Raw genomic sequence first — 16,808 nt, 5'->3', positions numbered from 1 at the left:
ACACGCCAGTCTTCACTCACAGTGAGTGCCTCACGTGTGTGATTTGCCAAGGGCACGGAGAGTCATGTACCAGTGGGGAGATTCTATCTAGAACTGCTGGGGGGCGGGGGCGGCGGGGTTCAAGTATTCAGGACTTTTGTAAATATTCTAGACTTCCAACACGCACAGCTAGGGCTTCCAGATTTTTTTTTTTTTTTTTAATGTTCATTATAGAAAAACCGGCGGCAGAAATGAAAAATAAAAAATAAATTAAAAAGTTAAAAAAATAAATAAGGAAAAAGACTTGCTTCAATTGACTAATGGATACAAAGTCAAACCAAACTGGAAAAAAACGACCAGAACACGGCTGCCTAAGCTAACCACTGGAGAGATCATTCCTCAGTGTTCTGGAAAGTCTCTAAGGCCTTGATCTCTTCCATCCTGCACCTCAGAGATGAGAAAGGTCACCCTCCAGCCAGACCACCAAACAGCTACTGTCCCAGAACAATCTTTGAGGAAAACCCTCCCAAGACCAGGAAGGCTGTGAATGAGGGCCTGTCCCTTTGGGCGCCCTCCCCAGCCTGCTCTCCCCTCACATCCCCACTGGATTCCTTGGGTCAACTTATCAAGGGGTTTCAGACAACACACCAGCGCGGGTGATCCGGGTGTGCTCATGACACCCCTCCTCCACTCCGGATCCTTTACCAACTGAGAACAGAGGCAAGGAGCCAGAGGAAAATCAGGCAAAGCATTTGCTTCATGAAGGGGCCACACAAGTACACCATCACTGCTAAGGTTACGGCTTCCACCAAAGCATACGACGTTAAGGGGCACAGCCTGTGGCCAAATGGAAGCTTCCTATTCATCCACTCCCCTCTCACAAAATCCCGTTGGAGCTCACCTGGGGGAAAGCTGCATTTACAGACCAGATCACAGAGTTCACAGCCTCTAAGAGCGCGCTTACCCAGCCAGCTGCACAGAGGGCCCTTCAGGGTCCTGGAGAAAGCATTTCATGCCACGACCCCATCACAAATGGGGCCCAGAGGGTCATCAGCCAAACCAGTCCCCTTCACGGGGAGGCACACATGAGAGGGCTTGTTCTACTTTATTCCCCCTCATTGCAGCAAACATTTATTGGGGTGCCAGGGATGCGCGAGAAAAAAGGCGCCTGCCTTTGGGAAGCCAAATCCAGCAGGGGTGAAAGCGCGTGATTCAGGACGGTCTGTGCTAGCCTGCACCGGCAGGACGACAGAGGTTCTAGGAGGAGAACAAAGGCAAGATGTGCACCCCAGGGCCGTCCTGAGAGCGGAGGTGATCTCTGAGGCCTCAGTTAAGGGAGGGGTAGCTTAGCACTCGCTGGAAAATGAGCGGGAATTCATGTGCCCAGAGAGGCGCACCTACCAGTCCGTCTGCATATTGGGAGCTGAAAGGAACCTGGTGCTGTGTGGCGGAGAGACCAGTCAGCAGGCCAAGGGTGGAAATTATCCTGGAGGCAGCGGGGGGCCCATTTGTTTTGGCTTCCTTAAACATTTTTCCCTATAGTAAGAAAAATTTCACGCATACTAAAAAGTTGAAAACATCATACCGTGAACACTCCTACCCACCATCTGAATTCTGTAAGTAACGTTTTGCATTATTTGCTTTATCTTATGTCCTTCCATCTGTCTGCCCATCTATCAGTGTCTCTTATGTTTATACTGCATTTCAAAGTCAGTCGCAGACATCAGTACACCCCACCCTGAACCTATTATCTATTACCCAGGGTTCCACATTTGCTTACAATGCCTTTTCTAAGGTAAAAATTTACAAATTTACACTTGATAAGTTCTGGCACATGCATACACCTGTAGAACTCAAGCCTCCACCAAAATATGCAATGGCACCGTCACCCCAGAAAGTTCTCTCACATCCCTGTCCAGTGAATCCCCTTCCACATCCCAACTCAGGCAGCCACGGATCTCATTTCTGACATTATAGATCAGTTCTGCAAGCATTCACATTTCATAAGATTGGGCTCATCTAGTTATATACCCTCTTTTCACAGACTTCTTTCACTCAGCATAATGTGTTTGACACTTACCCACGTTTTCGTATTGGGAATTCATTCTGTCCTCTGAATATATAAATACATCACACTTTGTCTATCCGTTCTCTTGTTGGTACTGGGCTGTTCCCAATTTTTCGTTTTTGTTTTCCTATTATAAACACTGCTATGAATATTCTTTAGAAGTCTTTTTTGGACAGAAGCTGTCATTTCTTGTGAATAGAAGTGAAACTGCAGAGTCACTGACTAGGTCTATACATTCAGTTTGATAGGAAACTTTACATTCCTACCGCCAATACGTGACACTTTCAGTTAACCCACATCCGCACCAACATTTGGTATTGTCAGTCTTTCTAATTTTAGCCATTCTGGTGGGTGTCTTATGGTAGCTCACTGTGGATTTAATTTGCATTTCCCCAATAAATAATGATTTTGAGCAGCTTCACAGAACTCTATAAAGTATTCAAATCTTGTGCTCATTTAAAAAAAATTTTTTTTAAATGTTTATTTTTGACAGAGAGAGAGACAGAGCATGAGCGGGGGAGAGGCATAGAGAGAGGGAGACACAGAATCCGAAGCAGGCTCCAGACTCTGAGCTGTCAGCAGAGAGCCCGATGCGGGGCTCGAACCCACGAACCGCGAGATCATGACCTGAGCCGAAGTCAGACGCTCAACAGACTGAGCCACCCAGGCACCCCTTGGCTCCTTTTTTAATTGGGCTATTTGTCTTTTCATTATTACACAATAGTTTTAGACAGACGACTGACCACATCCGTTTCATGCTCCTGATGGTTCTGTCGGGCAGCTGTCTGGAAGACAAATGGGGACCAGAAGGCCAGTTACGAGGTTAAAGTAAGGACCCAAGGGGAGGAGATGCGGGTGCAGGCTTGAGGGGAAGCAGAGCATATTCCAAAGTCAAACGATACTAGGAGAGAGGACTTCAGGCAGAATGGAGTGAGGAGCCCAGCAAATCCTCTCCTCACAAAGCAAATGTAACTCTGGCCAATCCAAGACAGCCATGTCCAGAGACACATTTAGGTCCAGTGAGAAGAGCAGCTAGTCTGCGGAGGGGCAGACAGGCCACAAAATGCTGCAGCTGCCAAAGGGACTCACGTGACTCGGAGCACCGTCAGCTACACCAAGCAGTCAACTGGCCAGGGATTCAGTACGGAGGTGAGGAGCTAAGGCAGCCATAGGGGACTTGATACACTCTGCACATAGCCTTCCTTGCCCTGAAGCTGAGCACATGCCCAGCAGAGACAGTCTGGCCCTGGCTGAAGACCGGTGGTAGAGATCGACAGAGCAGGCCGAATCCAGTAACACAACCTCACACTTCTGGTCAACTGATTTCCACCGAGGGAGCCAAGACGGTTCCGTGGGGGGAAAGCATAATTTTATCAGAAAATGGTGCCAGGACGATTGGATAGCCACATGCAAAACGATAACCGTACACAGATTAACTCAAAATGGAACGGTAAAGACCCAAATGGAGAAGCTAAAACTATAAAACTTTTAGAAGACGTAAGAAAAAAAAACCCTCCATGACCTTGACTGTTCTTAACCAGTAAAGCATCATTCACAAAAGAAAAAAAATTGATACATTGCCCTTTATAAAGAAATAAATATTCAACAAACAACACTCTTAAGAAAAAAAAAAAGACAGCCACACACTGGGAAAAAGATTTCCAAGATCATATACCTGATAAAGGACTTGTATCCAGATTATATACAGAACTCATAAAAGCAAAACAAACAAACAAAACAAAAACTTGAATTTTTTACATGGGCAAAAAACCTGAACAGACTTCACCAAAGAAGAATGTAAAAGATGTTCAACGTCATGGGCCATTAGGGGAATACAAATGAAAAATGAGGAGATACCCCTCCTAACTATTAAAATGTCCAGAATCCAAAGGAGCTGACAATTCCAATTGCTGACAAGGACGGGGAGCAGCAGGAACTCTCATCTGTTGTTCCAGAGCAAGCAAAATGGTGCAGCCACTTTAGAAGAAAGAGAGCTCAGTAGTTTATCATAAAGCCAAACGTGGACCCACCATGCACCCAGGTACTCACCCAAGGGAATTGAAAACTTAGGTCCACACAAAAACCTGTATGTAAACGTTTAGAAATGTTTACAGCAGCTTTATAATCATCAAAAGCTGGACACAGGCAAGATGTCCTTCAACAGGTCAACAAATAAGCAAAAGCAGTACATCTGGACAACGGAATATTATTCAATGCTAAAAAGAAAGATACCATTGAGCCATGAAGAGATACGGAAGAACCTCCAATGCATATCGCTAAGCAAAAGAAGTCAGTCAGCAAAGGCTACATGCTGTAAGATTCCAATTATAGGACATTCTGGAAAAGACAAAACTACAAAGAAGTAAAACACAGTAGTGCTTGCACTAATGGAAAACAGATTGGGGTTGCGGAAGGGCTGGGTACGAAAGGGATATATAGAAGAACATTCCTGGCGATAGATCTGTTCTGTATGATACCTGGGTGGTGGACACATGACTATATGAATTTGTAAGAACCCGTAACTGTACATCGTGAAGAGTGACCTTTAACGTATGCGAGCAAAAGAATGAAACAAAGCATCAACTAGGTGGGTGGGAGATCCCGGGACGGAATGCAGACTGTGACAATTGGGTCTAACTGCTTGAGAAACATAGGCCACAACTGCCGGATGGAGGTGGAGGGATAAAGGGGCTGACCCAAGTCATCTTGAAAAATGCTCTTTCGACTGGAAACTGTAAGGTAAAGACACAAGAATTTACACATAAACCCTGTACTCTCAATAGTAAAGCTATTTCTCACAGAGGCATGAGCTGACGATTCTGACTATGCTACCCGTGGTACCACAACTGAGCAAGGAAGCAAATGGTTGACGAATGGCAGGTTTCTCCCTGTCAGAGTGGGGAGTTACAGAAAGGAAGACTAAAATAAAGCTTTCAGCACCGGATTCCAGTTGGAGACTTAAGTAGGAATTCATGTTGAGGTGAATGTACATGCTGACGAATAGAGAAATAATTACAGATACATTTGTATACATGGTTTGGTATACATCCATGTACTTATCGCCAACTTCTGCCCACTGAAAGGGTAGAGAAGTAGTGACATCTCACAAAGTGATGAACACACTCAACACTCAGATCTTTGTTTCTAACATCGATCGCTTCCGGTGAGGAAGAGAACAATGTACTGAATAGGATCCCCAAGGAAACATTCCCAGCAGGCAACGGTGTTTCGGAGGTGAACGAGACCAAGGAAGTGGGAGAGCACAAGGAGAAGCTGGGAGAAAAGAGTGTGAGGCAGCAGATGGTCACTGGGGAACAAAGAGCAACTCAAGAGTGGGAGCAGAGGCTTGCACACAGTAGGTGGCTGACGGGACCTGCTGACAAGAGACTGCCAGTGTCCCCTAGGAACAAAATATGGGGCTCCTGCAAGGCCAAGAGAAATATTCTCATGAGAAAAAAAAATACGTAACAGATAACCTATTATTTCAGAAATAAACTCCAAAACCATAGTTGAGTCGATGTGCCTAAGACCCAAAGCTGGAAAATACATTAATTAGGATTGTTTTTATGCTGAAGATCATCATGTACAGAAATATGTTTTATCTTCACTCGTGGCATCCGCATGTCCGCACAGAGGCGAGTGTCTGAGAATTTCATCGTGTGCTCACCATAACCATGTTTCAGGCTCACACTTGTATTTTTTGCCGGGACCCCCTTTATTTTCTTTTAATGATGCTTATAATGACAGATGGTATAACTTAAGCTAACAATTGATTATTCTTTAGAAGAGAAATTCAAATATGAGCCTAATTAAAGAATTTCCCAACACTTCTTCCTTGCTAAAACATGTACCGTTAATAAGGAAGCCCCCGACGTGCCATTCAGACTTTCATCTGTGCACACGCTTCCACACGCTATCACTGCCCGCACCTCACCATCTGGAAATACCATTTGTCACCCAGGAGTAATTGGCCAATTTGCTGGGTTTGCCCTTTAAACGTTCCATGTTCTTCTGACACCTGTGAGTTTCATTTAAAGGCTTTTAGAACTTTTTACTCAAGATGACATTGTCTGGAAAGGGGTTTTGAAGGACAGATGTGACCACAGTATCCTTTAATCAGAAGAGAACACGGTTCCATATGAAAGGCACACGGTCCCCACAAGAAGGGAGCTCATGCTGACGCCACAGCCAGGACTGCGGGGAGTGTAGCAGGGTTACCAGCAGATACACACCTAACTCGTGCACGTATAACCACAGTAAGTCACAACCACAACTTACCGTCACAATAGGCTACAACCGCAAGTAACAATCACAAATTCCAACCATAACATATTTTGTCATATTGAATCTGGCTGATGGTCTCCATGGTATGATCAGTTCTTGATGTGTATTTAAGATAAAAGGTTTAAATCTTTGGTGGTTTGGGGGGAGGGCGTGACTAGAAAGGGTTGGCACGAGGGAGTCTCCTTGTCGTTCTGTTTTCTGCATCCCGATCGGTCATGGTTACTGAAATTCACACACATGACAAAATTTCATAGACCCACGTGTGTCCGCATGCATGCACACACACACGAGTACACGCACTCGCTGATGCAATGTCAATCAGGCCTATATGTGACTTAGTAACAGCCTGTATCAATTTGACAACATACTATGGTTATCCGAGCTGTCATCATCAGAGGAAGCCGGGTGAAGAATACACAGAAATTCTCCTGAACGATTTTTATAACTTCCCATGAGTTTTAAAGTATCTTAAACTAAAAAGTATTTTAAAAGATGCCGGACTTGCTATGGGTCTCCTAAAAAATGCTGGTCATGATGAGCTTTGCTCTTTGCATCCCAAGGGTGACAAGATCCCCAGGCTGGAGGTGGGAATTGTTCCCAGTGAGTCCCCTGACCCGTACCTGGCGCTGCCTGGGCAAGAGGCTCCGACTCGGTATGGAGATCCTAACCCATGCGGCACCTTGGCTTAGGGACATCAAGGGGAACAACGTGGCTTTTCCAAATTGGCTTATAAATCCCGGCTTTGAGCGGCACAGCCCACATTGTTCCAAGTGAGCCGCAAGTTATCAGCAGGATGTCTGGCAACTACCTCTCCCATCACAGAGGCTGCGTCAGGACGGCTCAATCAACCTGGTCGCCATGTAATCACGTTTGTAACAAGAGTAAGGTATTTACACGGACCAGCACTCCTAACTTTACCTTTGTCAGGTTTGTATTCCCCACCACCTAGTATGTCTTCAAGATCCTTGTCTGAAAAACCTGGAGAAAACAAAACACACATTTCAATTCCAAAACACCTTTTTCAGGGACAAAAACCTTATGTTAATGTTGCCCAACATCCCCAGAAAAGGACGTCCAGTTAAGAATACCCTTGATGAATATGGTAGGCAAAACTCTCAAATGGCCCCTGATTCCCTCCCGCTGGAGTACACACCTTGCTTAACATCCCATCACTTTAAGCATGAAAAGATTTTGCAGATGGAATTAAGATCCCAAATCAGTTTGGCTTTGCATGAATTAAAAGGGAAATTATCCTTGGTGGGCCAGACCCCATCAGGTAAAGCCCTTTAAACCAGGGTGAAGCCACTAGAAACAACAGAGCTAGTCTTCCTCTCTGGGCTCTCCCTGGTCTCTATCTCCTGCTGGTCTTGAAAAAGCAAGCAGCCATTAGTTCTACAACTGCAAGGAAACGTACTCTGCCAACAACCCCATGAACTTGGAGGAGGACCCGATCGCAGAGGAGACCGGACCTGGCGGACACCATGATTGCAGCTATATGAGGCCCTGAACAGAAAACTCAGCTTGGCGGTTCCTCAACTCCCCACTCATGAAAAGGAAACTGAGTTAATAAACAGGTGCTGTGTTAACTCACTGAACTTGTGGTAATTTGTCAGCAGCAATAGAAAACTAATGCTTTTTTGATTCAACTGTAGTTACTCTGGAGAGCACTTGAGTGTTTCAGTTCCGAGCTGAATTATCTGCCTTGTGCTCTGAAAGACCACTTTGCCTAGGAAGAATGAATGATGATCAAACTATGGTTATGGTGGCTTGACTATTTGGCACATGCTTCCTTGCAAATGAATAAAATGGGGTGGTCACTATGAAGAACACCACTGGCCGTATCTGTTGCCAATGGGAAGATTTCAAACAAAACGTGTAATTTTGAAAAATCTACATCCATCTCTCTGATCTCAGCAGCTTCCCAGTACTTAAAGACTTTATCTAAGGAGATGGGTGTGATATTAGCAAATGTGAATTTGGGATACCGCGTACTGAAACATGGGCATTATCTGGAAGTTCACAAGACCAGGACAGCAATATTTCCAAATGACCAATGCATACATAATATGCAAAACCACAAATGAGGAGAGGCTCCACTGAAAGTGCAAGAGAGTCCTGTGGGGTTGTAAAGAATCACGTATGAAAAGTTCATTGGTATGGTCACGTCCCACACTGTAGTTAAATGGTAACAAACGGCCACTGGTCGAGTTTGGGTGTGTTACTAAAGAAAAAGATCTATGTTGATCAGAAAAGTCTATGAAAATATTCCTCCCTTTTTTGACTACATATCTATAGAAGCCAGATTTCCTTCATACACCTCAGCCATCACAACACATTACAACTGAATCCAGAAGCAGAGAGGGTCTAGCTTTTCTGGTTAGACACTACAGAAATTTGCAAAACATGTACAATGATGCCACTCTTCTCACTCAATTTTGGTTTTGGATTGCCTGTTATGTCTTACAAAAACATGCTATTTTTGTTAACATGTATGGGTTTGTTGTTCATTTTTAATGAATACATGCTTACATATATTTTTTTAAATTTTAGTTCAAAGACAATATTGTTAGATGCGACCTACATAAACAAAAGCCCTTGAAATCCTCAATGGTTTGGGGAGTCCTGAGACCAAAAAGTTCGATAACTACGGTTTAGGGTTCTCCTGGGCCTTGAAGTACCCCCAGGCCTGCCATGCCCGGGTGACTCTGCAGGCTGTTGTAGTTTCGTGAGAAACGACCTGGCCAGGGAGCCGCAGTGCTGGCTGGCGCTTCCAACCTTCTGTGACTTACCTCCTGCTCCTGCGCTTGGTTTCTTGCGGCCATCGTCTCGATCATTTCGATCATCCAAGGCATCAGCCAAGTTAAAATCATTATCTGCAGTGGGCCCCAAAACATAAAAGAGAAAGTCAACAGGTTAAGCTGCAGGTAGCTCCGTGGACATTGGCCCAAAGAGAGTTCCACAGTGTTCTTCTTTCCTGCCCTCCCCAGAACAGCCATATTACCTGCAGGCTTGGCTGGAGCTCTGGTTGCTACTGGTCTCTTGGTTGTAGTGGTGCCATGGTCCCATCTCTCTAAAATGGGAGGGAGGGCAGCAAGGAAAGCACATTTAGTAACAAACTACAGCAGCCACTTCTTGGCTCAGGTATGTCACATCATGAGTATGTACCATTGTCTCAGACCTTGAGGCCCCTCTAAGGCTTCTGACAATCCCTTGGAGAAAGGCAAAGAAATGTAGAAGGTTTAAATGAGAGGAGTTCTGTTCACTTCTCTTCAGAGGATTGGTGGTAAGGCAAACATGCTCCCAGATAGGATCCGGGGATTCATGGAGCTAAGTATTCAGCCTAGATCTGCTGGATGGGACCCCGTGGGTCCAGGGAGTTCAAGAGCTTGTGCATGACCCTTGGAGACTTCAGGCTCTGGTTTCCACCACTATCAACCTGGCACCAGAATCATAAATCATACTGCCCAGGGATGGACTGAGGCTATGTTCCCAGGTGGGTATGGGGGTATCTATTATCAATTGAAAGTAGTATAACACCAACAAAATATTTTATAGAAGCATGGTTGTTACTACTGTAACTATTAGCTTTTTCAGCTCACCCGGATTCCTCTAAAAATATGGACTTCTTTCACATCTATTACATGGCATGACATGCATGAGTTTTCTAATAGTTTCTTTTCTTGAGCTTACAGAATGTTCCATAAACTGTTCTACAACTGTAGGTGGCAGAGGGAAAGGAAATTTAAGGGAGAAGAAACGCAAAGACAGTACTATATATGGCAAGCACTCAGAAAAGAAACAGCAATATTTGTGAGGAAAAAAATCTCAGTGAGTTTTACAGATCAAAAATGTAATCCTCGGGTGCCTGGGTGGCTCAGCTGGTTGAGGGTCTGACTCTTGATTTCTGCTCAGATCATGGTCTTATGGGTCGTGAGATGGAGTCCTGCATTGGGCTCTGTCCTGGGTATGCAGCCTGCTTAAGATGCGCCCTCCCTCTCCCTCTCTCTCTCTGTCTCCCCCCACTCAGGTGTGCATGCGCTCATGCTCTCTCTCTCTCTAGATGATGATGACGATGGTGGTGGTAGTGGTGATGGTGGTGGTGGTGTAATCCTCAAACTGCCCAGGTAATTTACAATGCATTACCTGTCTTTTCTAGATAGGGCCTTAAGGCCTGTGGATCAAAGAAATGTAAGTCTGAATCTTCTGGAAAGAGTGTAAAAACACAGTAGGACATGACCTGACATTTCTCACTAGGTATAAAGGGAGACATCACATCATGATGGAGGGTCAATCCACCAAGAACACAGAACAATCCTAAACTTGTATGCACCAAACAACAGCATAAAAACACACAGAGATAAAACTGATAGAGCTAAAAGGAAAAAAAAACCAAACAAACCACAATTAGAATTGGGACTTCCACCATCAGCAACTGACAGAACTACTAGGATAAAAATCAGCAACGACAGAGAACCGAACCACACAATCAAGTAAATATCCGCTCCACTCAGTCGCAGCAGGATAAGGAATTTTTTAAGCACACATGGAACATTCACCAGCAGAGATTACATCCTGGACCAGAAAACCAAGCTCAATAAACTTCAAAGCACTGAAATTATACAGAGTGGGGTCTCTGACCATAATGGAATCAAACTAGAAACAAAAACACCATAAGAAAACAAGAAGCTCCCTAGGCACTTAGAAATAAACAACACACTTCCAAATAAAACCAGGATCAGAGAGAAAGTGTCAAAGAAAAAAATTTTAAATACAACTGTGTGAAAAACACCACCACTGAAACATGCAGGATGCAGCTAAAGCAGTGATAAGGGCAGTTTCTAGCATTAAATGCTTAGAGATGAATAAAGGCCTCAGATCAATAATCTAAGTTCTTAACTCCAGATGCTAGAAAATGAAATGCTAGATTGTAGGGAAACAAACCCAAAGCAAGCAGACAGAAGGAAGTAAGAGCAGAAATCAACAAAATTGAAAATAGAAAATACAGATCAATGAAGCCGCTTCTCTAAAAGGTCAATAAAATTGGCGTACCTCTAGCCTTACTAACAAATATAAAGGAGAAAGGACAAAATACCATTATAATGAATGAAACCAGGTGTTTCCTTACAGAGTCTGTAGCCATTAGAAGAGAATAAAATGTAATGAACTTACGCTCATATATTTGACAACTGAGAAGAAACGGACCAATTTCTCAAAACCCACAAACCACCACAACTCAACCCAGTCCTGCACGTTCAAGTACTGGAAGACAAACATCGTTAAGATGACAATACTACCTAAAGCGATCTAGATTCAAGGCAATCCCTACCCAAATCCTAAAGACACTTTGTTTTCTGAAACAGAAAAACCCATTCTTTTGTTAATTTTGTTAATGCTTATTTACTTTTGAGAGAGAGAGAGAGAGAGAGAGAGAGAGAGAGAGAAAGAAAGTGTGAGCAAGAGAGGGACAGAGAGACAGGGAGACACAGAATCTGAAGCAGGCTCCAGGCTCTGAGCTGTCAGCACAGACCCCGATGCGGGGTTTTGAACTCACGAACCGTGAGATCATGACCTGAGCCGAAGTCAGACTCTTCACCGACTGAGCCACCCAGGTACCCTAGAAAAACCCATTCTAAAATTCATGTGGAATATCTCAAGAGGCCCCAAATAGCCAAAACAATCTTGAAAAAGAAGAACACGGTTGGAAGATTTCTTCTTCAAAACTTAGTACAGAGGTACAGTAATCGAAACAGTGTGGTACTGGCATAAGAACAGACACCTGGGTCAATGGAATAGAACAGAGTCCAGAAATAAACACTTAGATATGCGGCCAATATGTATATTCTGGACAAGAGCACCAAGAAACTGGTCATAACACGCCAAGGAATGAAGTTCAACCCGTACCTGACACCATATATAAAAACGAATTCAAATGAATCAAAGACCTCAAACTATAAAACTCTTAGAAAAAAAAAAGTAGCAGAAAATCTTCATGATCCTGGATTTGGTGGGGATTTCTCAGATGTGATGCCAAAAGCCCAGGGAACAAAATAAAGAAGATTAATTGGCCTTCATCAAATTAAAACTTTTCTGCATCGGGGCGCCTGGGTGGCTCAGTCGGTTGAGTGTCTGACTTCGGCTCAGGTCATGATCTCACGGTTTGAGCTGGAGCCCTGAGTCGGGCTCTAGTGCAGAGCCTACTTGGGGTTCTCTCTTTCTGTCTCTCTGCTTCTTCCACGCTTGTTGCTCGCTCACTCACTCTCATTCTCCTCTCTCAAAATAAACAAACTTAAAAAATTATTAAAAAAAAAAAACTGGGCAAAGGACTTAAACAGATCTTCAAAGAAGATACACAAGTACAGCCAATAAGCACATGACCGGATGCTCGGCATCACTAGTTGTTAAGGGAAATGCAAATCAAATCCACGAGGAGCTGCCACCTCACGATCATTAAAGGCCGTTCTGAAAAGAAAATGCACTAACAAGTGTCGGAGAGGATGTGAAGAAACCAGCACCTGGCGCACTGGTACAGGGGATGGAAGATGCTGCAGCTGTTGTGAAAAAGCATGGCAGTTCCTCGAGGTTAAACACGGAATTAGCACACGGTCCTGTAAGTCCGCGAGTAGGTATACATTCCAAAGCACTGAAAGCAGGGACCCAGATACTTGCATACCAATGCCCATGGCAGTACTCTGCACAATCACCACAAGGCAGCAATCACCCACGTGTCCATCAACACGTGAACAAACAAAATGGGGTCCGCATCCAATGAAGTATCACCCAGCCGCACGAAGGAATAGAATTCTGGCACAGGCTACAACATGGACAAACTTTGCACACATTATGCTCTGTGAAAGAAGCCAGACACGAAAGGACAAATATTGTAGGATTCTACTTACATGAGGCACTCAGAATGGGCAAATTCTTAGAGACAGAAAGGACGCTAGAGATTACTAGGGGTCAGAGTAGAGAAAAATGGGGAGTTACTGTTTGATGGGTAAAGAGCTTCTGTGTGGGATGATGAGAAAATTCTGGAAATGAATAGTAGTGGTAATCGTTGCACAACATGGGGAATGTACTCAGTGCCAATGATCTGTACATTTAAAAATGGTTAGGGGCGCCTGGGTGGCTCAGTCGGTTGAGCATCTGACTTTGGCTCAGGTCATGATCTCACAGTTTGTGGCTTCAAGCCCCACATTGGGCTCTGAGCTGACAGCTCAGAGCTTGGAGTCTGTGTCTCCCTCTCTCTCTGCCCCTCCCCTGCTGGCTCTCTCTCTCTCTCTCTCTCTCAAAAGTAAAGAAACATTTTTAAAAATGTTTTAAAAAAGAAAAGAAAACAGAGGAAAATCTTTGGGACTGAGGGCTTGGTGAAGAGTGCAGAGACTTGCTAACAAAACCATGCTGCACAAAAGAAAAAAAAAAGATAAACCAGACTACATCAAAATTAAAACATTTCCTTTTGCAAAAGACCCTGTTAATAAGCTGAAAAGACAAGCTACAGGTTAAGAGAAAATACTTGCAAAACACATATATGACTAAAGACTGTGTCTACAATCTATGAAGAGCTCCTAAAATCCAAAAGTAAAACACAGACAATCCAACTAGAAATGAGCAAAAGATATTCAAGTTAAAATCACAATGAGAGGCCACCAACATACCTATCAGAATGACTAGGATCTAGTGGTAACACCAAGTACTGACTGACAAAGACACGGAGAAGCTGGGTCACTCACACACTGCCGGTGGGAATGTCACGTGGTACAACCACTCTGGAAACCCAGTTGGCGACATTCTTTAAAAACTAAACCTACAACTATCATATAGACCCGGCAGTTACACTCCTGGGCATTTACCCCAGAGAAAGGAAAACTCACACTCATGTAAAAACCTATATATAAATGTTTACTGCCGAAAACTGGAAACAACCCAGATGACCTTCATAAACAAACTGTGGTACATCCACATCATGGGATGCTATTCAGCAAGGAAAAAGCAACAAACTACTGATACTTGTAATAACTTGGATGGATCTCAAAGGAATTCTGAGTGAAAAAAAAAAAAAAAAGAAGCAATTCCCAAACATTACATACTACGTGATTCCATTTACGTAACATTTTCTAAATTACCAGATTCTACAGATGGACAACGGGTTAGGGGGTGGGGACTAGAAAGGTGCAGGGGCGGGGGGAGGAGATAATGGTCAGTGTTCATAAAAGGGCGGCAGGAGGGGTCTTTATGGTGAGGTAACAGCTCCCTGTGGACTATCGTGGTGGACACACTCACCCACCCAGGGGGCAAAACCGCACAGTAATGAAAACACACACACTAGGCTTTGTGTCCATATCAATACCCTGCTTATGATATTATCCTATAGTTTTGCAGGGTGTCACCTTTGGGGAAACTGGGTAGTGGGTACCCGGAATCTCCCTTCAGCATTTCTTAGATCTTCAGGGGTTTACAATTACCTCAAAAGAAAAAAAGTCTGTTAAAAAATAGTTTGGGGGCACCTGGGTGGCTCAGTCAGTGAAGCGTCCGACTTTGGCTCAGGTCATGATCTCATGGTTCATGAGTTTGAGGCCCATGTCAGGCTCTGTGCTGACAGCTACAAACCTGGAGCCTGCTTCAGATTCTGTGTCTCCCTCTCTCTCGGCCCATCCCCCACTTGTGCTCTCTCTTTCCGTCTCTCAAACCTAAACAAATGTTTAAAAAAAAACCCAACTAAAGAGCAAATCAAGTAGGAAAGGGCAGTAAGAACATCTTGGAATGAGGTGGTAACACGAGTGAAGTTTCCAGGCAACTAAAGCTTGTTCTTTCTTGATCCCAATGGTTTGCGGCACAATGAAAATCTTCCAGAGAGGATATCTTTACAGGACAAATAACACAGTTCTCAGTCTCTTTGAGATGAAGGTATAAAATACGACTTTTCCAGAGGGCCTGGGGTCACTATTTTTCTGTTAGCACATCGTGCTTACCTCTTAAAGACCAGAGTCCCATTTTCATCTTCTTTCTAGATTACTGGATCTCATCTTCCATGGGCGAGGCACACTGCCACGCAGGCCAGTCATCACCATAAAGCCAAAGCTTACCATTTTGGAGGCGAGGGACTGTAATACTTGTTTGGGGCAGGTTGACCTGTGGATCAGTAGCGGCCTTTTCTGGGGCTTTTTTGGCCAGGGTGCACCACCTGACGCTAAACTACCCTTTGGGGCCATCACCCTCCCCGTGCAGACACATGTAACGGCAGCGTGCTGTGGAGAAAAGGCACTGGAGGAAAAGCCAGAGCCGCTGGGCTCCAGTCCCGCAGTCCTGCTAGCTTGCAGCAGGACCTTGGACAAGCCCTTCTCATCTAAACCAGGAGGGAAGGATGGGGTCGTGAAGGTTTCCCCAGTTCCGACACCTAGAGTTCTTCCTCATGTAAAGATGGCTTTAATTTGTTTAAATTTGTTAGATATGGTCAATGTAAAAGTAATCCAATGGTACAGAATTTTTTTAAATTTGTAATGTATGCTTAATATAAAAGTAATCTGATTGTAGAGAACGCAAAGAAAATACTAAAGCTGGCCTCGAATCAACCCTCAGAGGTGGCTACTCTGAATGTTTTCACATAAGCACGCACGCCCGTACGTGTGCTTGGATACGCTTACTGGATAAAAGTTGATTCATACTACATACATTTGATTCTGTCACTTACCTTCCTCATGTCAGTTCCAGAGACCGACCTTATTCTCCATATTGGCTGGAGAGCACAGATGCTTAGAATGTAGCCATTTCACTGTGGGATTTTAGCGTTCCATTGGGGGTGGATATAAAACACAAGACAGCTGTGCACACGAAGTGGTGTGCCTAGAAGGAAAAGGCTCAGAAGCAGAGCTGCTTCAAAGATGCTATGAAGTCGCCCTCTCCAAAGGTAGACCTCACTTATAGGACTGCCTATAGGAGTGAAATTGTAAAGGCAGAGCTTGACACCACAGAAGACATCTAAAATGACCTTCCTGCTCGCCCCAGCTCCACAAATACATGCTCAGCATGCATTGATGAAGAAATCTTTGATTTAGGGTAAAACAGACGGATGCCACATAAATAGCTCTCAGACAGTAGTTCTCAAAGAGTGTTCCAAGAACCCCTGGGGGTCTATGCAGTCATAACTGTTTTCATAATCCTCAGATGTGCTTTGCACTTTTTACATGGTGCAAAAGCAATTGCGTGTAAACCAACTGGTCCTTAGTGTGAACCAGGGCAGGAGCACCAAACGTTATGAGAATGAGTTAGATTCTTCACTACACAATAGCAGGTGAAAGGGAATGCCAGTTCTGGGGTGCCTGGGGGGGGGGGGGGGCTCAGTCAGTTAGGCGTTCGACTCTTGATCTCGGCTCAAGTCATGACCTCACGGTTTGTGAGTCCGAGCCCTGCATTGGGCTGTGCTGGCAGCACGGATCCGGTTTGGGATTCTCTCTCTCCCTCTCTCTCTGCCCCTCCCCTA

At 44.3% G+C, this 16,808-nt stretch overlaps 1 protein-coding gene across 3 annotated transcripts in view; it reads right to left on the bottom strand.

The window, feature by feature from the left end:
* CD99L2 (CD99 molecule like 2) overlaps positions 1–16,808 on the bottom strand; it is a 90,108-nt gene that overhangs the window by 12,571 nt on the left and 60,729 nt on the right. For all 3 annotated transcript variants that reach the window (XM_081792386.1, XM_081792388.1, XM_081792387.1), the window contains exons 3-5: positions 9,333–9,401; positions 9,121–9,204; positions 7,250–7,309 (exon numbers count right to left, since the gene is read on the bottom strand). In XM_081792386.1, coding sequence (XP_081648512.1) covers positions 7,250–7,309; positions 9,121–9,204; positions 9,333–9,401 — 213 coding nt within the window. The remainder of the gene's footprint in view (positions 1–7,249; positions 7,310–9,120; positions 9,205–9,332; positions 9,402–16,808) is intronic.

The sequence above is a fragment of the Panthera onca genome, chromosome X (genome assembly GCF_046562875.1).
Source record: "Panthera onca isolate mPanOnc1 chromosome X, mPanOnc1 haplotype 2, whole genome shotgun sequence".
Classification (NCBI taxonomy): Eukaryota; Metazoa; Chordata; class Mammalia; order Carnivora; family Felidae; genus Panthera; species Panthera onca.
Note: the sequence above shows the minus strand (reverse complement) of the source record. Positions and strands in the feature narration are given on the sequence as shown.